A 26262-nucleotide genomic window follows, 5' to 3' on the forward strand; every position below is an offset into this window, starting at 1 on the left:
TTCAAAATGCAACTTACTCTGAAAAGTGAATGCTTTGCAGAACACCTTTTGCCCATAAATATAATGAGTTAACATAAAATTACCACCAGAATCTTCGGCTTGCAATCCAATTAAAGAAATGTTAGCCTTTGAATTGTGTTCATTTTATCTACATACAGTTGCATAAAATAGTAGTGAGAACAAAGGGGGAAAGTATCTGGAAGGATGTTGTCGTGGGATAATTTAAAAAAAAAACTCTTCTAACCCTGCACTTATATAACTGAAATGTCCATGAATAAGGTTATGGGTGTGAGTAACTGAGTCAAGGAATTCTGTTGTACATCATCCACTGTATTAGCAATTCTTTGTAAAGATGAATAATCTGGCTAGTCTAGTGAAAAGAAGGACTGGGGTGATATAATAGCAATGTTCCAATATTTGAGGGGTTGCCATAAAGAAGAGGAGTTCAACCTATTCTCCAAAGCACTTGAAGGCAGGACAAGACGCAATGAATGGAAATTAACCAAGGAGAGAAGCAACCTAGAACTAAAGAGAAATTTTCTGACAGAACAGTTAACCAGTAGAACAAATTACCTTCAGAAGTTGTGAGTGCACCAACACTGGAAGTTTTTAAGAAGAGATTGGACAGCCACTTGTCTGAAATGAGATAGGGTCTCCTACTTGAGTAGGGAGTTGGGTTAGATGATCTCCAAGGTCCCTTCCAACTCTGTTATTCTATTACACCTGAAACCCAGTACACAATTCACTCCTCTTTGTCTTCTCCATCTGGTGATTCTTCCTGGCAATGAGTTTGCAGAAACTACTTCATCCTTCCCCCAGCTCTTTCTCCTCCTCCTCAAATCAGCCAATTGCCCAGTTTTGAATTCACCGACAAATCTACGCTGCCAGTGTTGACTTTAGTCTTGTTTCTGAGGGCTCCATGAAATCAACAAATGTCCCTTCTCTCTTCTATTACACATCAAAAGTAAAACATAAAAAGGCCTCTTTTGGGTTGTTCTATTGCTTTGTAGTAAAAGCAGAAAAGAAATCACTGCATGAACCAGTTTGATTTAATGATTAAGCTGCAGGTCTAGAAACCAAACGACTATGAGTTCTAGTCCCAGCTTAGACATGAAAGAAGGCTGGATGGTTTTGAGCTAGTCTTCTTTTTTCTCTCTCAGCCCAACTCACCTCACAGGGTGGTTGTTGTGGGGTAAATTGAAGATGGAAGGAATATTAGGTAAGTTTGTTATCCTGAGTTAATAATAAAGGTGGGATGGGCTTCTGGGTGGCGCCACCTTTCTCGCTGGGTGCTAATTTATGGCACTCCGCATTGAATATGGTAAAAGCCGGACATAACAACTGATCCCGGCTTAATTTCTCTCTCTGGTTGAAAGAGAGAGAAAGAGTAAGGGGGGGGGAATTGTGGTAGATTCCCCTAGGGGCTTTGTTTTTGTAATGCAAAGTCCTGAAAGGTCGAATCCCCTTGAACCCCTCCCCCAACCTCCAGTATTCACTGCGCTCCTGAAAAAGCAGGAAAAGAGGAAGGTGTCCACTTCTGCTAGCAATTGATTTCTTTTTGTGGTTACTAAAAGCAGGCGGAACAAGCGTGAGTGAACAATTATTGGTTTGCAAGTATTTTTGATTTTCTGACTTCTACCTTTTTTTTTTTTAAAAAAGAGACATTTCCGCCCCCCCTTGAGTTTCGTTTTAGAGAAACTGAAAGCAGAGCGATACATCAAAGGGAGCTTTGCTGTTGAATCGAAACTGAATGGAGATTTTATCTTATTGTGTTTGACTGTGGACTGTTGGATTATATTACGTTGTTTAAGTACTTTACAAGGGGATTCTCAGCAGGAACTTTGTCATGGAGGTTCTTTCAGAAGAATGGATTTGTGACTTTATACAGGACTACACAGAAAGTATGTATTTAATTATTCAAAAATATGAATTGATAAAAAATGGGGACGTTTTGGATGAGAGCTTGGAGCAAATTAACCAGTGCAATCATTCGGAAAATGGAATGCAGGAGATACAAATAAAAGTGGATAAATATGAAGATTTGATCGTGAAGAAACAAGGTGATGTAAAGAAGTTTTCTTTAAATAGTTTGGATGAACTGCCTGAATTTGTGCTACAGGAGATTGTCCCTCAAATGGAAAAGACTCACAAGCTTAATGTTTCCCAAGAGTTCTCTTTTTGGACTGATGGAATATACGGCAGTAATTTTTGGATTCTTGGACATAAGGAATTACTAGGAAATATTGTGATTGACTTTTTAAAAGGAGTAATGAAGGAAAGACAGAGATTAATGCACCAAAAAAAATGGCAAGAGACAAAAGTATTATTCTTGAAACAAGGTTTTTTTAAAATATTAATAGACAAAAATATTAGTGTCCCGGAAAGACAATTTGTGAGGAATCTGGAAGAAATGGGTTGATTATATGTTTTATATCTATCATAAAAGACTAGATATTTGGATCTATACTGGATTTTGATGAGGAAGGACTAAAGTTGAATAGATATTGTAATTTTCTGTATTGAAATTTTATAAGGTGTTGCACTAAATTTTAAATAGAATATTTTCAAAAGATCTTATGTAAGAAAGACATGGGGGGGAAATTATATGGTTATAGAAGTTATAAGGGACATATTTTTTGAATTGGATTGGATTTTTATGCTTTAGTTGGTTTTAAATACTTTAGGATTAATTTGTTCTATTGATTTATATATTTTACTATTGTTAATTCTTAATTTTTTTTTTTATTTTTTTTTGAAGGATTTTGGTTATGTTAGGAGGAAGTCAGAGCTAGAGAAGGAAAATTGGTATAATAGTTTTGGGAGAAAATTTTCTTAGCATATGTTTGTCTTATTTTTAACTATACCTTGTGCTTGTTCCGGGAAGCCAGGGGGGAGGGGGGAGGGTATTAGTGAAGGGAGGGGGGTTGGGGGGAAAGGGGGGGAATTTTTTTTTTCTGTAAAACTTTTCGAATAAAAAAAATAATAATAAAGGTGGGATAAAAAATATATAAAATCTAATGATGGACTAAATCTTAAACTCAGATAGTAGATGGTTGGAATATGGCTGTTTTTGTGTTATACTTTGTAACTGATTTAAAAATTGTAAACTGCCTACAGTGTAGCTGGGTATCAGGTGGCATTATTATAATTATATTGTTATAATAGGAGCCTGGGTGCTGCAGGGGTTAGAATGCAATATTGCAAGCTAACTCTGCCCACAAAGAGGAATTTGTTCCTGATCGGCTCAAGGTTGACTCAGCCTTCCATCTTTCCAAGGTCGTTAAAATTAGAACCCAGATTGTTGGGGACAATATGCTGACTCTGTAAACTGCTTAGAGAGGGCTGTAAAGCATTATGAAGCAATATATATAAGCCTAAGTGTTAATATCTGGTGATTAATTTTCAAGATAAACTAGAATGACTTCAAATAAATCAGTAACTTTTGGAGGGCAAGAGAAGTTATAAGAGCACATTATAAACATTGCCACAAAATAGTTATTGTAGTTACCAGGAAAAGCTGAGGCCTTAATTGCAGAATTCAGATTCCCCTCTTTCTAAATAGAATTTTCTGCTCCAATATTCACGTTTCAAAAAACAATTTGATGAGGCCCAGAAACCGTCAACTCAACTAATGAACAAAACCAAGCAAAGATGATTCAGACCCTGCAAATCCAAACCACATGATTCTCATGCATAACACACACACACACACACACACACACACACACACACACACACACACACATTTCAAAGAAGTAACATTAAGAAAACATTTGCAGGAGCAAAATACTGACCTATTGTCAGTGGTGGGATTCAACGTCATTCACATCGATGGGCACTTCGCCTTAGCTGTTACAATGTAATAAGGGTTAACCAGAGAGGCAGTTTTTGTAAGCAGGGCAATAAAGATTAGGCTAGAAACACCACCAGAATGTTTTCCTCCTGCGTTCCTTACAGGATTAGCCCTGTAAAGTGGGAAAAAACAAAATAAGATTTCTTCCAACAACCGGTTCTCCGAACTGCTTAGAAAGTTAACAACTGGTTCTCCCAAATAGGTGCGAACTGGCTGAATCCCACCACTGCCTATTGCCCAATCTATATTTCACAGGCAAATATATGCAAAAAAATAAATAGGCATGCAAAACTAGGCAAATGTCAGCTAACATCCATACTTGCTTACATAATGCAAACAAAAAACACCAAAGCTAGCAAGCACATAGATTGAGTAGGCAGGAAATGAAATGGTCTCTTCATTTGGTCCACCAGTATCCTACAAGTGCCTTTGGACGGCTTTCACATTCCAGGTTGTCTTTTTACTGTTTTATTTTATTTTTTCCTGGGGCCATGTTAGAACAAAGCACATGCATATATACTGGTATTCTGCTTCTCCGTCTCTCCCGCTTGGTTTTTCCTGCCAGCAGAAGCTCTTTTCAGAGGGCATTTAAGTGAGAGGTCCAAATTGGGACTTCTGGCTTGTTACTAAGGCAGTTTGGAAGCCATCCCCTCCTGCTCCCTTAGCCCTTATTCCTGGTCTCCAGTCTGTTCAGAAAGTTGACACTGTGACCACTTGCTGCTAGAACACTCCTGCCCACCCCAGTCCGTTTCATAGCAGGCCAAATGCTTTGCATAGAGAAGACTTCGCTCCCTTTCTGGTGTCTCCAGATAGGACTGAAAAAATGTCTGACTGAAAGTTTGAAGAGCTGCTGCCAGAAGATCAGATTGCTTCTAGAGGCATGAAATTTATGTCCCCACAAATTCTTTCAGCCCGTCATGCATTTTTTTTGGTGTTTTTTTTTAATTGAAAAACTGCTTGCTAATTCTCCCCAGCCCCTAGCTATCAGAGGTGGGTTTCAGCAGGTTCTGACCAGTTCTGGAGAACCGGTAGTGGAAATTTTGAGTAGTTTGGAGAATCGGTAGTAAAAATTCTGACTGGCCCCGCCCCCATCTATTCTCTGCCTTCTGAGTCCCAGCTGATCCGGAGGAAATGGGGATTTTGCAGTCACCTTCCCCTGGATTGGGGAGGGAATGGAGATTTTACAGTATTCTTCCCATGCCAGGCCCACCAAGCCATGCCCACCAAGCCATGCCCACAGAACCAATAGTAAAAATTTTTGAAATCCACCAATAACTATGGTTAATTAAGTCCATCTTAGAAACGTGCCGTTGTCATCACAGCTTTTGGGAGAAAGCCCTTGATTCACATGCTGCTGGGATGCCACCTTTGCTCAACAGGACCAACCAGTAGAAAACCTTTAATGTGTCTCTTGGTGTATTTGTTAATAGTTTCTAAGATGAGTCCTGCCCTCCATAGCGCATACCAGGAAGAAAGTATGCAATACCAAGCAAGCGTCCATAAACACCCACTTGCAGAAGAAATATGTGTGTCAAGCAGGGGTGGGTTCTACTTACTTTTACTACCGGTTCGCATCGTGCCCGCGCATGCTCTTCTGTGCATGCGCAGATCACTTTTGATGACATTTGGGTCAGTGGGTGGAGCCTCCCACCGGTTTTACTACCGGTTCTATAGAACCGGTCCGAACCGGGGGCAACCCACCACTGGTGTCAAGGCAAGAAAGTTGGATGGAGGATAAAAATGTAGTTGTTGCTCCTTTGTGAAGGAAGGGGTGTTCTTTTTCACTCCCTGATTTTCTTAGAACATTATCGTTACTTGTGTCAACTTTATTGAATAAGCTTATAAATATTTTTTCTCCTCCCCTCTGGCCTTCATTATTACAGGCTGGCTTGATCCAACAACAAGGCCTATAATCCTATCATGGAGGTCTTTTCAGTGCTAATTGAACAATTATCTGGTCATGAGCAGAACATGCCATTTTATCTATTTATTTCATGTATATTTAGAGGCTGCAACTCTGGGCGGTACACAATTAAAAACATTAAAAAAAACATATAAATACTATGTTCCAACAGGAGAAAGTTAAAACAGAAATAGAATATTGCAATTAACGTTTAATATTTTTTAAAATACTATATTCCAATAGGCAGCAGTTAAAGCAGAAATAGAATATTATACAGGTAGTCCTCGATTTAGAACCACAATTGAGCCCAAAATTTATGTTGTTACCGTGAGACATTTGTTAAGTCAGTTTTGCCCCATATTAGACCTTTCGTGCCACATTTGTTAAGTGAATCATTGCAGTTGTTAAGTTAGTAACCCAGTTGTTAAGTAAATCTGGCTTCCCCATTGACTTTGCTTGTCAAAAGGTCACAAAAGGGGATCATGTGTCCCTGGAACACTGCAATTGTCATAAATATGAACCAGTTGCCAAGCATCTGAATTTTGATCACATGACCCTAGGGATGCTGCAAAGGTTATAAATGTGGTGGTGGGGGAAACAGTTATAAGTTACATTTTTCAGTGCTGTTGTAACTTTGAATTTTTTTTTTATTAGCATTTATATCCTGCCCTTCTCTTCTCTTTTTTTTTAATTTGCATTTATATCCCGCCCTTCTCCGAAGACTCAGGGCGGCTTACACTATGTTAGCAATAGTCTTCATCCATTTGTATATTATATACAAAGTCAACTTATTGCCCCCAACAATCTGGGTCCTCATTTTACCTACCGTATAAAGGATGGAAGGCTGAGTCAATCTTGGGCCTGGTGGGACTAGAACCTGCAGTAATTGCAAGCAGCTGCTGTTAATAACAGAGCAAGCAGCTCTGTTAATAACAGACTGTCTTAGCAGTCTGAGCCACAGAGGCCCTTATGATCACTGAATGAACTGTTGTAAGTTAAGAACTACCTGTAATGAACATTAAAGAGGCAGAAGGTGGCCGGGGTGGGGGGCGTTCAAGGTCCTAATCAATCCCAGATTTGTGTGTCTTCTTCAAGTCTCAAGCCAATCTGCAGAGCCAGGTCTTCAGATACTCCTGAAAGACCAGGAGAGTGGAAGCCCACCTCATCTCTGGTCATCAAAGCACTGCCTTTTTTCACAAGGACCCTCTCTTGTAAAGGTTTTATCACCTACTTAGGAGTACCACAACACTGGAATTGTGCTCCATAGGGAGTGAGGAGTGAGGAGTTTTCTGTCGCTATTATCTTCTCTAGCTAATTAGATTACAATTTATAATTTCAGATCAGGTCAGTGGAACAAGGGAGAATCCTGGCACAGTTGGTTACAGGAAAAAAAAATGGGCCCAGGTTACTTGCCCCAATTTCTTTTCGTATCTTTGAACTCCTGTTATTTTCTCAGAGCCCCATGGTGGATATTTAAGCTGATTTATTGTTTGAACTGGAGAAATCATAGCTCGTTATTAACCACTTTCAGATCCCTGGATGCCATGCGGTTTTCGTGCCAGGCAAAACAACAGGAATAGTAACAAATTGCCACTTACCTATGTACAGAACTTGGAAGAGTTCCTACTGTGACAGCTGAGAGAGCAAGTTCAACCTGACAGTTGTCACTTGGAGGATTGGATTCAGCTGATATGGGGTGGGGCAGGAAGAGGCTATCCAAGCTGTGCTCCTTTGGTCTGTCTGTAAAGGCTCTGAGAGCGCAAATATCCAATTCTCTAACACAGGGGTATCAAACTCGATTCCAGTGAGGGCTGCATTTGACCTCGGAGTGTGTGTGGCCAGGGTGGGCATGGCCAGCTCCCCATCACTCATTGAGGCCCCGTTTTTGGCTGCGACGTCCTCCTGCAACCCTCTGTCAATAAAAACGGAGCTCCATTTTCAGTGGCAGAGGCACCCTGGGCTGGTCCTTTGCTGTTTCCAGGGTTGGCTCACAGACCAGATCTAAGCACCCCGCAGGCCGCATTTGGCCCATGGGCTTTGAGTTTGACACCACTGCTCTAACAGGAGCTCTTCATCATACTCTATTTGACTTATGGCAAAAAGGATAATTTATCTCATTCAAAGAAAGGATGTTTTATGTCCTAGCTAGGCTCAGCCTTGATCTGTGGCAGCATTAGCAGAAGTCTTTCTCACAATGAGATGGTACAACCATCTTGTTTTGCTTCTTTGTATATTTCTTAATTATCGAAACATCAGCTTTGTGTAGCATCGTTTTCCATGTCATTCTTGCAGCCTGTCATTTATAAACCCCTTTCAATCAGTCTTGACCTTGTCAGGTGAAACGTGTTCCTCTTCCATAACATCTTTTAGGCACAGTCTCTCCATACTATTAGTATTAATTTCTGAATCCATTTTTTAACAATATCCTTCAGTTTATCCAGTGTTAGAATACTTTGCTTATTTTCTGCAATTATGGGTTGATGTGTTCTCCTTTAATTGTAATCTTTACTTCCCTCTAGTGTCCAATTTTTAAAAATCTAACTTTTTAAAAATTCAAAACAGAAATATTTTGCTCTTGGAAGGATTTTTTATAATTAATTTCAAAATCATCTTTCAAATTTATCTGGACTCTTAGTCCATTTGTAACTTTCTAAATCAAAGTTTTAATCTCCCTTTTGTTGTTTATTAAAAATTGTTACTGTAATTTCTACAAAGTTGTACTTAAAACTTACCTCCCAAAGTTCTAAACATGCCAAAAACAGTTATTTACCTTATAATCTCCTAATGAGGAGCAACTGTCTAGCACACTTGTGTGCAAACTCAACTCCTCTCCTTGTCTAGAGAGATTTCGAAGAGCCAGTCTATTCACAAGTTCTTCACTCACCATGGTTTTCAGTCTGCCATTTTTGGGGTCTCTGTAGGCCATGGAGAACCTGACCTTTGTGATCTGCCACTGAATGTGGTGAAATGAATATTTAAAGCAAGCTCATTGGTACCCTTTCATAAATCAATCATTCATCCAAATAATCTTTCCCAGGGATCATTTTGAGAGAGGAGACATCCACCCTACTCTTCTATTATCTTTGCACATACACATTTTTCTATAACCATCACTCTCTGTCTTCTACACATTCCTTTCCCAAAATGACCATCTCTTAATTACCTAGATTTCCAGGCTGAAAGTGTGAAGCTCTTTCTCTCTAAATGGGAAATAAAATACTATATCCTCACTGGGGCAAACATAGATGCATTTTTAAAACCTGGTTCTGTGATTCTGAAAACCTTCTGGCTTATCCTGGGACACTTTATGAAAGAGAAATGGCTCAGCATGAAAGCACAGCTGCTCTCACCAGCGGTTGATAATCTGGCTGCACCTTTGTGGAGTGGCTGAATTTCTGAAGAGTTTGGGCTACTCCATATCAATTATGCTGTCAAAGAGAGATGTTTCCTAAAATGTGGCATTTTTATTTATTACTGTATACACTTTTCTGATCATAGATTTAATACATTTTAAGGTGACTTTGTTCTACAACATATTACCTCAGCATGAAATAGGAACTTACTGACCTTGACAGGGCATAGAAGCTAAAGATGAATAACATTTGGAAGGGAAACTGGAAATCCCAGTCCCATAAACCAGACTGAGAAGTACAAATGTATTCTGGAAGGCAGGGACAAGCCATTTCTCCTTGACTGAAGACTAGATGGATATTCCATATAAACACAGAGTCAAGTTTAAGAGTCTTCTTCTTTTTTTTAATGATGGAAACAGTGCATACAATACCAATGCAATATCAATGGGAAGGGCCGGATAGCTCAGGCTGGTAAGGCCTGTTATTAAGAACACAGAAGCCTGCAATTACTGCAGGTTCAAGCCCGGCCCAAGGTTGACTCAGCCTTCCATCCTTTATAAGGTAGGTAAAATGAGGACCCAGATTGTTGGGGGGGCAATAAGTTGACTTTGTAAAAAATATACAAATAGAATGAGATTATTGCCTTATACACTGTAAGCCACCCTGAGTCTTCGGAGAAGGGCGGGGTATAAATGTAAACAACAACAACAAAAAAATGCTATTTTGAATGTTCATAAAATACCTTTAAAAAATCCCTTTGGGTGACCTTAGGCTAAATTTTATTCACCAGGACTGAGGAAATTTCAAGCATTCCTACTTACTTTCCGTATTATCTTCTGTTTAATTTCTCATGTTATGCTTTGTCACTGTGACTGATTCATTCTTTATATACAAGTACTGAAGATGTTTTTCAGTGGCAAAGGTGAATGTTTATTCCAAACAGTACTAGCAACGAAACCTCTATTAATAAGTAGATGCAAAATTAGTATTACCACTGAAAGTACTTGGACTACTAGTACAATATGAGTTCTTATAAATGTTTCAGCATCTAAATGCCATATGGCTTTATTGATCCAATTCCCCAAACATCACCTCAATACTGAAATGTAGCCAAGATAATTAATTGAAATGGCTAATTCACAATGGAGATCCAATCTGTTTGTACCTAAAGAGGGTGCCAGAAAGGTTTCAACTTGAGCTAAAAGATGGCTTTTCAAGCCTTATATAAAATATCCCTCTTATGTTCAATATCCATAAAATAAGGTAAAGGTAAAGGTTCCCCTCGCACATACGTGTTAGTCGTTGCCAACTCTAGGGGGCAGTGCTCATCTCCGTTTCAAAGCTGAAGAGCCAGCACTGTCCGAAGACGTCTCCGTGGTCATGTGGCCGGCTTGACTCAACGCCAAAGGCCCATGGAACGCTGTTACCTTCCCACCAAAGGTGGTCCCTATTTTTCTACTTGCATTTTTACGTCCTATCAAAACTGCTAGGTTGGCAGAAGCTGGGACAAGTAACGGGAGCTCACCCCGTTACATGGCAGCACTAGGGATTCGAACCGCTGAGCTGCCAACCTTTCGCTCAACAGGTCAGCATCCTAGTCTCTTGAGCCACCTTTTATCCATAAAATAGGAGATATTAATTTTTTTCTTTCTCTTCAAACCAACCAGCAGATAAACATAGATAAGTGTATATCAGTTTACAACATGTGGAATGAGATACAACAGGCTGCACTTAGTGGAAACTATAGCAAAGTATGTTGTTTATTTATTTTTTCAAAAAGGGGTAGCAAAGGAACAGCAGCAGGTGCTAATCCACTACAGCCATGCCAAGATCATGCTACTGGATACTCTGAGTCAGATCAGTTCACTAATGGAGCTAAATTTAAATGCTTGGGAATTAATAAAAAAAACATGTAAATCTCACAACAATTTAAGGTAAACACAGTATATTAACTGAGGTTTTGAAGTACCAGAATCCAAAATGTTAAGCTGAGTTGTTCTCAACACACACAACTCAGCCATTCATATAAATCTAAGATCTGTATAGGATGTAAGATCAAAGTAAGCTGGGAGAACCAATTCATGGGGATCATATATGGAATAAAGGCCAGGTGATGGACATTTACTGGGAAAAGAGCCAGAAGAGACTAAACTGAAATTGACCATTTCTATCTGGAGCAGGTTTCACTTTTTAATGTCTCCCTGTTATCTACCTATAACTGGTACATTATATAGTTTTGTAAATGTGGCAAGCCAAAATATATTACTTTTCCAATGTATGGTGTCTTCAAAAGAGGACATATCTCCAGGTGATGTAATGCAGAGATAGCTGATTACCTGGATCACAAGAACCTCTTTTCCAAGATAGAGACAATTAGAAAGTATTTGTGATAATCTGTGAAGTACTATACCAGGTTTCAAACTCACGTCGTCACGGCAGTGTCACATGATGTAACGGGACTTTTCACCCCCTTTGCTAAAACGGCCAGCGTGTGATGCATCCAGCCCACGGGCTGCAAGTTTGACAGCTCTGTACTATACTAAAATGGTTAGGGTGCTCCTATCAGAGGTCTGCCTTCTCATTATTAGATCTTTATAGTTGCCTGGCTGATTCTTCCTCATCTGCAAAATTTTTCAAATCTGCAGAACTGTTCAAGTCTTTTCTAGAGACCATGAAAAATTCAGGAGCTCATTTCTTACTGCAAAACTTCTAGTTTAATTGCTCATATGTTTCACACAACATAATGAATTGGGATAAGATAGTCTTCTTGTTTTATTGCCCTTCCCACCATTAATTATGTTCCTTGATAGGAATTAAACAAAACATTCAAACAATAACATATCAAGATAGCTGTGTTGTATTCCCACTATTTTAGACAAATGCATAAATAAAAGATATCCAATTTTGGCCCAATAAAACCAATGAGAAATGAAAACTTGATATTTTGTGAATTTTTCAGTGAGAAAACCTGGGAAATCTTTAGAGAAGAAAAACAGTCCTAAGCTGTTAGCAATGGTAATTCAAGAGAATGCTTCTGTAGTTACTTAATTTTTTTCTTTAGCCTTTTTCCAAGTACATTTGCTATGTAATTTTCTTGTTGCATCTGTATTTTGAATTCAGATGCTTGTTTCCTGTGAAGCAACAATAATACATAACCATTAACAATATAGTAAGAGCCCCTACATTGAGTTTGATATGTTGAATAAGTCAAAGAGAAAAATGGATGAATGTACCCATACAAAGTCCTTCCCAATATACATGTAGTTGAAAAGATTTATTATCACTGCTACTTCAGAGAAAACAACATATGGGTGCTTAGGCAGTAATGGAGCTGGTTTAGTTGTTGTAATAATCATATATTATTGGAAGAGGGAGGGAGGGAGGGAGGGAGGAAAGAAGGAAGGAAGGAAGGAAGGAAGGAAGGAAGGGAGTTACAGCAATCCTTCAACTCCTGGGCTTGATGCATCATATTTTCCCTTGCTTTGGTATGACTGCTAAGAGGCTCACCCTTTTCTATTAATTGTGATCAACTGCAGCGTCTATGAAAACCAGAAGAATTATGTTTAATTTAGCCATTTTGTTAAAGTATGATAACTTCGTATGGCAATTTTGAATTAAATATTACCTCATGGGTATACCAAAGGGAAAAAACATTCTTGCTAAAACCATGTAATATCAAAACAGGCCTAAAGCCTCTGAAAACAAACTGGAAGTTGTCAAAAAGAAAGGCAGATAGAAATGAAGCGAAAAGAATAAAAAGCAGGAAACCTAGTTAGGAAACCAACAATGGATATAAATCAGATATATCCAGGAAGCAGGAATATTATGACCCATTAAATATTATATCAGTTTTTTCTTTGATTTACCTATTGAGAACTAAGGAACTAACAGACAGTGGACAGTCTGAAACCAAACACTATACATATAACAAAATTGAAAGAAATTGATTATATCAAGAGGAAAATTCAACCATGCTGCCTATAGAAACTGGGATGGAACAGGTGGAAACTGGCCAGGGGGATCTTTGCCCATCTTGTGAGCCATTTATGCCTATTCCTGGACTGGAAAGCTTTGTTCAGGCCTTATTTATTTATTTTATTTATTTAATCAATTTTTTATACCGCCCTTCTCCCGAAGGACTCAGGGCGGTTTACAGCCAAATAAAAAGACAACAATATAAATACAGAATAAAATAATATTTAAAAAACTTATTCAATTTGGCCCAAATTAAAATATCTTTAAAACGATAAAACCCACTAAAATTAAAACCAAATAAAATCTAAAACCCTATGCCAGTCCTGCGCGGATGAATAAATATGTCTTCAGCTCGCGGCGGAAGGTTCGAAGGTCAGGAAGTTGGTGAAGTCCTGGGGGAAGTTCATTCCAAAGGGCCTTAGTCACTTTCTGTTTGGATTACTACAATCTGCTCTATATGGGGCTGTCCTTGAAGACCACCCAGAAGTTACAACGGGTGTAGCATGTGGCAGCGTGCATAATGCTGGACATCTCTTAGTTTGGCATATTGTTGCAAGGTGAACTGCACTGGCTTCCAGTTTCTTTCCAGGTGCAATTCAACTTTTATGTTTGTGGGATAAAGCTAGTGTTGTGGTCTGCCAGCAGCCCACAAAGCTAGCAGTGGAGTCGAACAGTGAGGAGGCTGGGGAGGACCATGGGCCAGTCCTGGAGTCAGGAAAAGGCCCAGACAAGGGTTCTGCATCAGAGACAGAGATGGGGCCAGGGCCATCTGGGAGCAATGCGTGGACTCCGGAGCCTCCAGAGACTGACAGCAGAGAGGCAGAGGAACAGGATGACCCTGTTCCTAGTGCACGCATGCGAAGAGCTGCCAGAAGGCAAGAGCAGCTAAAGCAAAAAGGACGACTCAGGAGTAAGGCCAGGAAATGATTGGCTCCTCTCATAAGGCTTAAAACAGCAGCAAAGACTCTTGGGCTCTTTGTAGGAAAGCAACGTTGCTACATTTCTTTTGAGTTGGCATCTCTTGTTTCTGAACTTCTTGGGGTTTTGCCAAGAAAAGCTTTTGGCAGGATACCAAAGAAGACAAAGGTTTGTGATAAGACCGAAGGACTTTTTCTGAAGGACTTTGTTTTGGAATTAATTTGGACTAAGCTGAGAATGAAGTAATTCTCAGCTGTTCTAATAAAATATGTTTGTTTAGGACTGATTGTGTCTGGTAATAACTACTTGGGCCTAGGTCACAACAGCCAGATTATTTATGGAACTGCCTCTCTCTGTGGCTATCTGCCCATCCCACTAGTTAGATATGGTCTAAGATGGGCAGCCATACAAATCAAATCATTATTCACTGAATTTGCTCAAGTATTTTAAATACTTTTGTCTCCCGCTGAAATTAACAGTGAATAAAGAGAAAGAAATCTCAGCTCGAAGTACTTACTTTAAGATTTGCTTTTGCTTGTTGACGAAGTAATGCAATTCCTTGATTTCATTTTCTTTGCAGCTGAGAATATTTTCCTGCTTCTGAATATGGGTTTCAATTTCTACAATGGGAAGTTGGGAGTCATTTAAGTTTTCCTCTTCCTTAGTCTCAAAATGTATAGCACAATCCATTTATGAGTTTCAATGGGCAGATCTGTTTCCCCTCCTAACGCTCAACATGCCCTTAGAATCCTAACCTTAGATAGCAAATTTTAAAGAGTTGTGTACCTAAAAAAATTAAACAGGCTGATCCTATTGCAAGATAGATATTATTTGAAAGCATGCATTTAGAAGTGTTTTATTTTTAAAAAGTCAACGTGCCCTTCAAACATTTCAAATTTCTGTTGAACTTACCTGTACATTTGCTTATCAGTTTGTCTTTCTGAAGTGATTGTTTCAGCACTTTACTGTTTACTTGAGAAAGTCTACAAGACAAGTAACAACAAATCGATTTTATTTACATATTTGATGTAACAGAGTTATTAACTATAGAGGAAATAGGGACTCCAAGCATTTTTGTTTATATTTTGGGTAACATGAATTATAATACATATCACTTAGAATTTACCAGATTCATGTCTGAAACTATCGAACTGTCTGATCTGCAGAGCAACGTGAGTTACAGATAGGCCTAAATTTACAACTGTAATTGAGCCTGGAATTATGGTTGTTAAGTCATGCTGGTTGTTGAAGTGAGTCATCATATAATTGACCCGATATTTATTTGTTTGTTTGTTCAATTTCTATGGCTGTCCATCTCAGTCAAATGACTCTGGGTGGCTTACAACTGAAAAAATATATTACCTAAAAATGTGAAAAGCATTTTAAAACAATGAAATAGTAAAACCAATAAAACACTAAAACATACATATTAAATATGCATAGGAGCAAGATATTTGATCATTTAGCAATATAGCAGGAAACAGGGCCTTTGATATATTCCCGCATCCCAGCTTTAGGAACATAGCCAGGATTTTGGGCCTTACAAAAGGCTAACAGGGTTGGGGCCACACTAATCTCTGAAGAGAGGATGTTCCATAGAGCTGGGGCCAGTGAGGAAAAAGCTGGTCTTTTGATCCCCATCCAATGGACATTCTTTGGCTGACAGGATCTGCAGCATGCCTATCTTGCTTGACCTGGTTGGATGGATAGCAACTCTTGAAAAAAGGCAAAAAAGGCAATCCCTCAGGTACCCTAGTCCCAGGCCACGTAGGCCTTTAAAGGTAACCACCAGCACCTTGAATTGTACCTGGAAATATACCAGTAACCAGTGCACACAGAATTTATATGTGCTATATATATGTCACGATTTACTACCTGCATGGTCGCATTCTGCACCAGCTGGAGTTTCTAAATGGTCTTCAGGGGCAACCCCATATAGAGCATGTTACAATAGTCCAACGTGGAAGTTACAAGGGTGGGAGTTATTGTGAGTAGGGCCTCTCTCAGTCCTCCTAATCCTGGACTCCCTTTAAGCTTCTGCCATTTATTTTATATATGCAATATGTATTTTATATGTGCAGCAGGGATGAAATGCTCCCAGTTCGGACCGGTAGTGATGGCGGCTGGTGGTTCGGAGAACTGGTAGCAAAAATCCCTGGCCCCGCCCCCTGCCTCTGCTGAGCCGCACCATCATCAGAGGTGGTTTTTTTTTACTTTTAAAAGCAGTTTTTCTTCAGCTGAAAACATGCCTTTAAAAGTAAAAAAAAAGCCTTTGATGATCTCAGCTGAGATTGTCAGAACCCTTTAAACTCTTTTTTTTAACAACTTCTTCGGCTGAAGAGATTGTTTAAAAAAAAGGTTTTAAAAGGCTCCTCTGGCGATCCCAGCTGAGTTCCTCATCACCAGAACCTTGAAAAACATGTTTTCTACAAGCTCTTCAGTTGAAGAGCTTGTAGAAAACCTCCTTTTAAGAGGTTCTGGGCTGTGATGAGGCACTTACCTTATTACTGCTCCTTTCCAGCTGGGAAAGCCATGCTTTACATCAGTTGCATCAGCTAGCAACTGAATCTGCCTGCCTGCAATCCATCTCCTCAGAGCAACTTAATCTGCCTGCTTTGCTGGCTGAGGAACTCTGGGAATTGAAATCCACAAACCTTAAAGTTACTAAGGTTGGAGACCCCTGATCTAAAAAATATAAATAAAATAAAATAATAAAATAAAATATTTGTGCAGCTTTCTGAGATTTGGTGTGTTTCTGTAGTGTTTCACTCTAATTACACAAACACACAAAATCTCACAAAGCTGTATGTGGCATTGTGTGTGTGTGTGTGTGAGTCAGTTGTATTATGTTGTGTGTGTGTAAAGTGTGAAAATTGGTTTTTGAGCTTTTTGTGGCTGTGTGAGGTTCCTGCTTGTTGCAGGGGCCATTTTGGGTGAAGTGCAGCTGCTTTTACATTGTGTGTGAGTCAGTTGTGTTGTGTTGTGTTGTGTGTAAAGTGTGAAAGTTGGTTTTTGGTACTTCTTATTGTTTTGTATACTTTGTTCATTATTTTTATTATTTATTGTTATTGGCCACGCCCACCCAGTCATCTGACCACCAAGCCACGCCCACCAATTAAGCCATGCCCACCGAACCGGTAGAGAAAATTTGTAGATTTCACCCCTGATGTGCAGTATTATATTGTAGCGATTCAAATTCACATGGAGCTCTTTGTAGCATTGAGTATTGTTGTGTATAGTTGTAATCAATTAATTCTTCTAATATGTGGCTCCTAATGTGGGCATTGCCCAATGGCAGTATCAGGAAAGAGATTGTCAACAGGTTTGGTTTAATAAAATCTTTTTCAAAGCGGTCAATAGGGACTATTCATTACAGTGTGATTAGTATTATTATTCACAGAACTATTATTTAAGATATTAAATTATTTTCATACAATAAATATTTGGGGTGGAGGTGTCGATGAACAATATGATACATAATGAAAGGGTTGGTGAATTGAAGAGTTTGGGGATTCCTAATCTAATCTCAATATTAGCCAGCAACATTCCACATTCCACATCTTTGTTGTAAATTTTAAATCTGCTGGTAATATTTTAAAAAATAAATAGTATATGATTTAATGCAATTAACTATGCTTAAGTTTATTGAAACCAGTGACTGAAGTGATGCTAACTTTGCATATCTTTGGGTTTTGTTTTTCCCAGCATTTAGATGACCATAGCTGTTGCCAGAAGAATTAGAAGGTGAGAGAAGGGCAAGGGTTGGCTTCTATAAAATAGATTATGTGATGACTAATTTAAGGAGAGTGAAATAATTTACCCCAAGGAAACTATAAAACCACTTCTATTCATAGGGTTTCCCCCACCAAGTTACAAGCTTACGCCTTGTCAAATGCTTGTTTCTCCCACTCAAGTTGTTTCGACAAAATATCAATCTCTCCTAGGGCAAACTGCAGGCGTTCAGATGTTATAGCTAAGGTGTTCTTTGTCTCTGCATGTTCTTTCTCTTCTTTCTGCAAATTAAAGTACAACTGAAGAATGTGTGTTATAGATTAAATGTTAGCCACCACGTATCATGTTTGTTCTCTCCAGTTTTCAAGTATTCAGGTAAATCTGAAACCATTATAATCTTACAGTGTAATTCTTATTATTGGAAACAGTAACAATACATGTAAAGTTTACCTGACATCTAGGATACAACTTTCAGATATCAGAGTATTTTTTTACACAAGAGAAGAAATACCACAGATTAGTAAGTGGAAGCTTACACACCTCTAGTTTCTTCAAAACAGCGTCATATTCCTCCTTATTTACTGAGTTCTCTTTCTGTATGTTTATCTATTAAAAAAACATTTTGTAAGTTATTATTTGTATATAATAAACTTATCATTAGCTCAGATCTCAACTATATGCAGTTAGATGTTGAGCTGAGTATACTTAAGCACATCTAAATATAAATCAACCTGTTTATTTCAAAAATTGTTATCTATTTTAAATTACTACAGCTATGTTCACACATGGCTGACTAAGAATCTGTTACTCCAGTGAGTTAACTGTCTGTGGAAGTGCATGACTTAGGATGTCTCTCTCTCTCTCTCTCAGTTGTCCTTGTGGCCTTTTAACTCTGATAGTATGTGCAAAGGAAGCGGTCACATCCTTTTTACATTTTATTTTCATTTAGCATATACACAAACACAAAACATCTGCAATGGCCCAAATGGGATGAGAACCTCTTTAGATAGTCAAGAAACCCTTCATTTCTCTTGCACATTTTTTTTAATCATTATGTTGCTCACAGGAGAAAACGGAAAGCAACAACAGAGTGCCCTGAGAATCCCCATTTTCATCAAGCCTACCATGTTGTCTCTTGAGATCTGCAAAGGAACAATTAACCTACACACCAGTCAGCTGTTTGCACAACACAGACAACCAAATGAGAGGATTAGTTCTCTGACCACACTCTTCAGTATTGTTGTAGGAACAGTGGCATGGACAAAAGAATTTGTTTGAGTGACCCAGCTCAGATTAGATATCCAGGGTAGATCCTTAAGAGTCTAAATGCATCCTATAGGCTATTGCTATATTGCCGTGATGGCGAACCTATGGCATGCGTGCCACAGGTGGCACGTGGATATCTGTGGGCATGTGAATATTGCCCTAGCTCAGCTCCAGTGCGCATGCGTGCGCCGGCCAGCTGATTTTCAGACCTTCTGGGCCCATTGGAAATTGGCAAATGGGGGGCTTCTGGTGGCTCCGCTCTCTCCGAAGGACGCCCTAAGGGCGCCCGCGCTGGGATTCTGTAAAAGCCGGCGAAATCAACGGCTGAAAGTACCTTCCCCGGTAAGGAGAAGGGAAAGAGCAGAAGAGGGAAGGGTAGAGCTCTCTCTAGAGGCCCCGTTTGGGGAACTCGAAAGGGAAAGTTCCCTGGAATTCCTTCTGCAAAGCTCCAGCCCCAGTGTGTTTCTGCTTTAAGCAGACAGAGAAGAGAGCGACCACTTCTGCTTCAATTGATTGTTATGGATATTTATAAGCAGACGGAATAAAACACAGGAGATCAGTCATTTAAATTGCAAGTATTAAATCTGACTTCTATTTTTTCTTTTAAAAAAATAATAATTTTTTTTTCTCTCATCTACAATCAACACAATGAAATAAAATGGCGTTTACTTGTTGAGAAAGTGAAACTGAATGGAGATTTTATCTTATTGTACTGGACTGTGGATTGTTGGATTATTTTAGTTTGTTTAAGTATTTCATAAGGGGATTTTCAGCAAGAACTTTGCCATGAAGGTTTTTTCAGAAGAATGGATTCGTGACTTTATACAGGATTATACAGAAAGAATGTATTTAATTATTCAACAATACGAATTGGAAAAAAATGGAGGCGTTTTGGATGAGAGTTTGGAGGAAATTAACCAAAGTAATCAGGACTTGGAATATGGAATGGATGTAAAGAAGCCTTTTTTAAAAAGTTTGGATGAAAAGCCTGAAGTTGTGCTACAGGAGGCTGTCTCCCGAAATGGAAAAATTCACAGGGTTAATGCTTTCCAAGAGTTCTCTTTTCGGATTGAGGGAATATACGGCAGTAACTCGTGGATTCTTGGACATAAGGAACTATTAGGAAATATTGTGACTGACTTTTCAAAAGGAGTAATGAAGGAAAGACAGAGACTAATGCATCAAAAATGGCAAGAGACAAAAGTATCATTTTTGAAAGAATTTTTTTTTTTGAAATATTAATAGAAAAAGATTTTAGCCTTTCTGAAAGACAATACATAAGGAAGATTTGGAAGAAATGGGTTGATTATATGTTTTATAACCATCATAAAAGACTAGATATTTGGATTTATACTGGATTTTGACGAGGAAGGACTAAAGTTGAACAGATATTGTAATTTCCCTGTATTGAAATTCTATAATCTGTTGTATTGAATTTTAAATAGAATATTCTCGAAAGATCTTATGTAAGAAAGACTTGGGGGGAAAATTATATGGTTATAGAAGTTATAAGGGAGATATTCTCTGAATTGGATTGGATTTTTATGCTTTAGCTGGTTTTAAATATTTTAGGATTAATTTGTTCTACTGATCTATATATTTTATTACTGTTTATTGTTAATTTTTTGAAGGATTTTGGTTATGTAAGGAGGAAGTCAGAGCTAGAGAGGGAGAATTGGTATAATAGTTTTGGGAAAAATTTTTTAGCATATGGTTGTTTTATTTTAACTATACCTTGTGTTTGTTCCGGGAAGCCAGGGGGGGAGGGGGTTTGTGAAGGGAGAGGAGTTGGGGGGAAACGGGGAAAAAAAATTTTTTGTAAAACTTTTTGAATAAAAAAAAAAAAAAAAGAAATTGGCAAATGGGCTCTTTCCCGCCTCCAGAGGGCCTCCACGGGGGGGTGGAGAAGGCCGTTTTCACCCTCCTCAGGCCTCCTAAAAGCCACTGAAGTCTGGGGAGAGTGAAAAACAGGCCTTCCAGTTCCACTGGAAGGCAGGAAACGGGCCATTTCCAGCCTCTGGAGGGCTTCCCGGGGGGTGGGAAAATCCGTTTTCACCCTCCCCAGGCTCCAAGAAAGCTTCTGGAGCCTGGGAAGAGCGAAACACAGCCCTACCAGGCCCACCATGCCATCGAATGCCAAAAGCGGGGGGAGTGCGGGAGAGTGTCATGCGCACATGCGTGAGGGGGCAGGACGCATTGAATTATGGATATGGGCATGCGTGCATGCAACCCCCCCACGTTCCCCCCACTTTTGGCACGGACGGCAAAAAGGTTAGCCATTACTGCTATATTGTAAGAATGACAAAACATGCTCAAATGATCAGTGCTTCCAGAGGTCTGTTTCTAGCAATGGCTACCATACATAGGCCTTTTCCCACTCTGTCATCCCTTATATGTGAGATAGAATTCACAGTCATCAATCGTCTTTGGCTACACATTGAAGGACAGGTCCCAGCCTCTGAATGCAACTGTTCTACTATCTACCATGACTTATAGTTTAGTTTATTTAGATTTTATAATTGATTATATACTGGACTCTTAGCAAAATGTTGCAGCGTGAAAGATTCATATTTAAAATCCACATCGGAAGACTTGATTCTACTGCCTGTCCATTGGATTTTCCAGTTCTTCCCCAATAACCAGCATTAGTAATATTTCCTGCTGACATCTTGAGTTTGCAAAAAAGGAAACCAGCATGAAATTTGTTGTAACTATTATCAACCTCAAGGTTATTTGTTTCAAGTCACTGTGATCACATCTGATTGCCCTCCAGGGCAAGGAGTGGAGAAAAAAAAATCTAGCAGATTTTCCACAATGCTATTTTAACCCTGAAACAGTTCAGGGAAGGGCAACATAAGCTGGTTCCACTCAAGGACTGGGGACACGATCAAGGAATATCATGCAGATCTCACCAAACAAAAGGGCAAGTTAGATGTGAATAGGGAAGATCCTGTGCCCATAAGATATACTGTAATGTTTTAAGATACATTTGGGCATTTGTTCATTTTGGCATTCCTCACAATTATTGTTCTTTATTAAATTTATATGGTGCAGAGCTCCGAGTTTGAGACAACTCTGGGTGGCTTACAGCATAATAAAACATATGAACATGAAAACAATTATAAAAACAGATTAGAATGACAAAAGGTTAAAACAAACTAATGTACAGGTATCCTCGAATTACAACTACCATTGAGTCCAGTAACCAGTGTAGCCAATTGACTGAAACAGTGGGACAGTTTGAGATGATGCTCTCCTCTCAGCAAAAAAATAAAGATTTGTTTAAAGTATTACTGTGTCAGGTAAGCTACAGGGCTTCCCGCTCCTTTCTTGACCAGACCAAGCAGAGACTTCCAGTTGCTGCTGTGCTTGGGCAGTATTTTCAAGCATGCAGGGCTAAAAGTCCCAAACTTCTGTCATAAGCTTTATGACAATCCAACGCATTTGGAAGCGCTAGCGATTGCAGGGGTCTCCAACCTTGGCACCTTTAAGACTTGTGGACTCCAACTCCCAGAATTCCTCAGCCAGCTTTGCTCTGGGAGTTGAAGTCCACAAGTCTTAAAGTTGCCAAGGTTGGAGACCCCTGGATTGAAGGAAGCTGCCCAACAAGAAGACCAAGCGCTCCGCAAACCCCGCCCCACCCCCCACTCTCCCCCGCCCAACCTTTAGTCTCAGTTTATCCAGTAAAGCTTCCTGGATCTCGATCAGATCTCTCAACTGTTGGATTGCCGACGCCGACGCCATAGAAAGCCGGCCAATCCAAGCTCGGATCCCGGCGCCTCAGTGTCTCAGAGCCGTCCCTGCGGCTAAACTCCCGTGCGACGTTGTGCCAGATCCCCCTGTCAAATAAAATAAAATACAATCAATCAATCAATAAATATAACCGGGAGAGGCGCGGCGACTCCTCGTTTTGAATACACTCGCGAGGGAGCCGCTATTGGCTGAAGGCACGAAGCTCCTCCCCTCCGTTCGAAAATGGAACTCTTCTCTATCCTAAAGGGCGGGGCCGAGTTTGAGCAAAGTGTACTTGCACCGCTTTGCTTAGCTTACCACAAAAAACCGCTATCCCAAAGGTGCTTTCCTTTTTTGTCAGGAGGCAGCTGGACTTCGTTTTTTCTTCGAAGACGATTCGCTTCTCATCCAAGAAGCTTCTTCAGCTCTGACAGGACAGTGGGGAATGGAAGGATTTATATTCCTTGTAGACTACCTGGTCATTTGCATCCTTTTAGGGGGTCGTTGAAGCACTTGGAGGCAGTGGTGGGTTTCAATTTTTTTTTTACTACCGGTTCTGTGGGTGTGGCTTGGTGGGCGTGGCAGGGGAAAGGATACTGTAAAATCTCCATTCCCACCCCACTCCAGGGGAAGGTTACTGGAAAATTCCCATTTCCTCCCGATCAGCTGGAACTCAGGAAGCAGGGAATAGATGGGGGCGGGGCCAGTCAGAATTTTTACTACCGGTTCTCCAAACTACTCAAAAGTTCCACTACCGGTTCTCCAGAACTGGTCAGAACCTGCTGAAACCCACCTCTGCTTGGAGATTTATCTGTGTCCTCAGGGTCTCCTGAATAGTGCTCCTGATTCCTGTAATCTGAAGTTTTTCTCTAGAAATCCATTCCTGTTCCCACACCATTCCAAGGGTGTCCGTCCCAAATTGTATAGCTAAAGGCCTGTAGAGATGATTCTCAGTCATCCAGGCCATGGCTGCCCCAAAGGTGGTTTTTCAGGAGGCAACTGGACTTTCTGTTTTTGTTTTTGTTTTCTTTTGAAGAAGTTTCAAATTCTCATCCAAGAAGCTTCTTCAGCTGTGACAGGATAGTGGGGAATGGAAGGCTAGGAAAACTACTAATACATAGCAATGGCCCCTGCTATTTGTGTTTAGTCGAGAGCAGTCTGCTTGGCGGCTGGAGGACCGCCCTGTAGGGCAAAGTCTTCCTAATGAATCGAGGGCTTAGGTTCGCACAACACGCTGCAGCCTTGATGCTACTGGTACCTTTGGATTTGGGAAGAAAAAAAAAAAGACAAATTGACTTCCCACTCATTTTCTTCCTGGCTCCTGAGATGCTCAAATTTTTTTTGTGTGTTTACATTTATATCCCGCCCTTCTCCGAAGACTCAGGGTGGCTTACAGTGTGTAAGGCAATAGTCTCATTCTATTTGTATATTTACAAAGTCAACTTATTGCCCCCCCAACAATCTGGGTCCTCATTTTACCTACCTTATAAAGGATGGAAGGCTGAGTCAACCTTGGACCTGGTGGGGCTTGAACCTGCAGTAATTGCAGGCAGCTGTGTTTAATAACAGGCTTCTTACAGCCTGAGCCACACCGCGGCCCTGGAGTGACTTCCCTTGCTTGGCCCACCTGCTACCAAGCACCTTTGGCCTTTTCTCTCGTGCTGCCCACATTACCATTTGCAGCCTGTTGCTGGCATGAAGTGCAAGGTGGCCATCAAGAAGCACTGCAAAGACTGTTACTTTGTTCACAAAAAAGACCGTTTGAATATATATGTATACTGTAGAACTTTCCCGTGACATAAAAAGAGGAAGTTTATGTCCTAATTGCACATTGAGGAGACACAAGGCCAATCAAGTGTTAAATCATTGTAGAAAATAGTTAAGTCTGGAGATAAAGGTTATGCAAGACTGGTACAGATTCTCCTGCATGAGCAGGGGGTTGGACTAGAAGACCTCCAAGGTCCCTTCCAACATTCTGTTCCTATTCCTATTCCTATTCCATTCCATTCTATTCTTTATGAAGATTCTCAGTCATCCAGGTCATGATTTTCCAAAGGTGCTTTTATTTCAAGAGGCAACTGGACTTTCTGGTTTTTCTTTGAAGATGTTTCACTTCTCATCTCAACATTTGTTTCTTTCCTTGCTGGGTAACCTCTCCAGGTGGTCCTCAATTTACAACAATTCACTTAGTGACCATTCAAAGTTACAACAGCACCGAAAAAAAGTGACTTGGGACCATTTTTGCCTTGTGCACAGTCACTCATGCGCTCGTTACCTCTCGCTTGGATTATTGTAATGCTCTCTACATGGGGCTCCCCTTGAAGTGCACTCGGAGGCTTCAGTTAGTCCAGAATGCAGCTGCGCGGGTGATAGAGGGAGCTACGCGTAGCTCCCATGTAACACCGCTCCTGCGCAGACTGCACTGGCTACCTGTGGCCTTTCGAGTGCACTTTAAGGTGTTGGTTACGACCTTTAAAGCGCTCCATGGCTTAGGGCCTGGGTACCTACGGGACCGCCTGCTGTTACCACATGCCTCCCACCGACCCGTACGCTCTCACAGAGAGGGACTTCTCAGGGTGCCGTCCGCCAAACAATGTTGGCTGGCGGCCCCCAGGGGAAGGGCCTTCTCTGTGGGGGCTCCCACACTCTGGAACGAGCTTCCCCCGGGTTTACGCCAAATACCTGACCTTCGGACTTTCCGCCGCGAACTGAAGACACACCTTTTCATCCGCGCGGGGCTGGCTTGAATTGAATTTTAATGTCAAATTTTTATTAATTTTAAATGGGGTTTTTAATGTATGGTAAATTTTAAATTTTCAGGCTAATTTAAATAAGTTTTTTAAATTGCATTTTAAATTGTACTTTGTATTGTTTGTTTTATTTTGCCTGTACACCGCCCTGAGTCCTTCGGGAGAAGGGCGGTATAAAAATCAAATAAATAAATAAATAAATAAAAATAAAATTTTTCACACTTATAACCGTTGCAGCAGCCACATGGCCACGTGATTTATATTTGGATGCTTGACAACTAATTCACATTTATGACGGTTGCAGTGTCCCAGGGACAAGTCCCAGGGGCTTGCGACCTTCTGAGAAGCAAAGTCAATGGGGAAACCAGATTCACTTAACAACAGTGTTACTAATTTAACAACTGCAGCAATTCACTTAACAAATGTGGCAAGAGAAGTTGTAAAATGAGACAAAGTCACTTAGTAAATGTTTCACTTAGCAACATAAATTTTGGGCTCAATTGTGGTTGTAACTCAAGGACTACCTGTATTTCATTTCTTGCCTCGGCTGCTAAAGGTAGTCCTTGACTTATGACCACAATTGAGCCCAACAGTTGTGACATTTGTTAAGTGATTTGGCCCCATTTTATGACCTTTCTTGCCTCATTTGTTCTACAGAGGAATTATTGAGTCTGTCATTTGCACCTCTATAACTGTCTGGTTCGGTTCTGCAACCCAACAAGAAAAACACAGACTTCAGAGGATAATCAACCAACTTGCCTTCCATTGAGGACCTGTATA

General features: G+C 40.1%; 1 protein-coding gene across 6 annotated transcripts in view; it reads right to left on the bottom strand.

Moving 5' to 3' along the window:
• The window catches only part of SPATA24 (spermatogenesis associated 24), a 40272-nt gene extending 17052 nt beyond the window's left edge, over window positions 1–23220 (bottom strand). The window contains exons 1-7 of one of the 6 annotated variants that reach the window (XM_058180605.1): window positions 23051–23220; window positions 22664–22839; window positions 18275–18340; window positions 17885–18015; window positions 14915–14985; window positions 14520–14622; window positions 8505–12240 (exon numbers count right to left, since the gene is read on the bottom strand). In XM_058180605.1, coding sequence (XP_058036588.1) covers window positions 12150–12240; window positions 14520–14622; window positions 14915–14985; window positions 17885–18015; window positions 18275–18340; window positions 22664–22744 — 543 coding nt within the window. In that variant the 5' untranslated portion in view covers window positions 22745–22839; window positions 23051–23220 and the 3' untranslated portion in view covers window positions 8505–12149. The other 5 variants (XM_058180594.1, XM_058180625.1, XR_009154863.1 and 2 more) reach the window with 5 other exon arrangements.
• Between the last annotated feature and the right edge of the window lie 3042 nt (window positions 23221–26262).

This window comes from Ahaetulla prasina, chromosome 1, assembly GCF_028640845.1.
Source record: "Ahaetulla prasina isolate Xishuangbanna chromosome 1, ASM2864084v1, whole genome shotgun sequence".
Taxonomy (NCBI): Eukaryota; Metazoa; Chordata; class Lepidosauria; order Squamata; family Colubridae; genus Ahaetulla; species Ahaetulla prasina.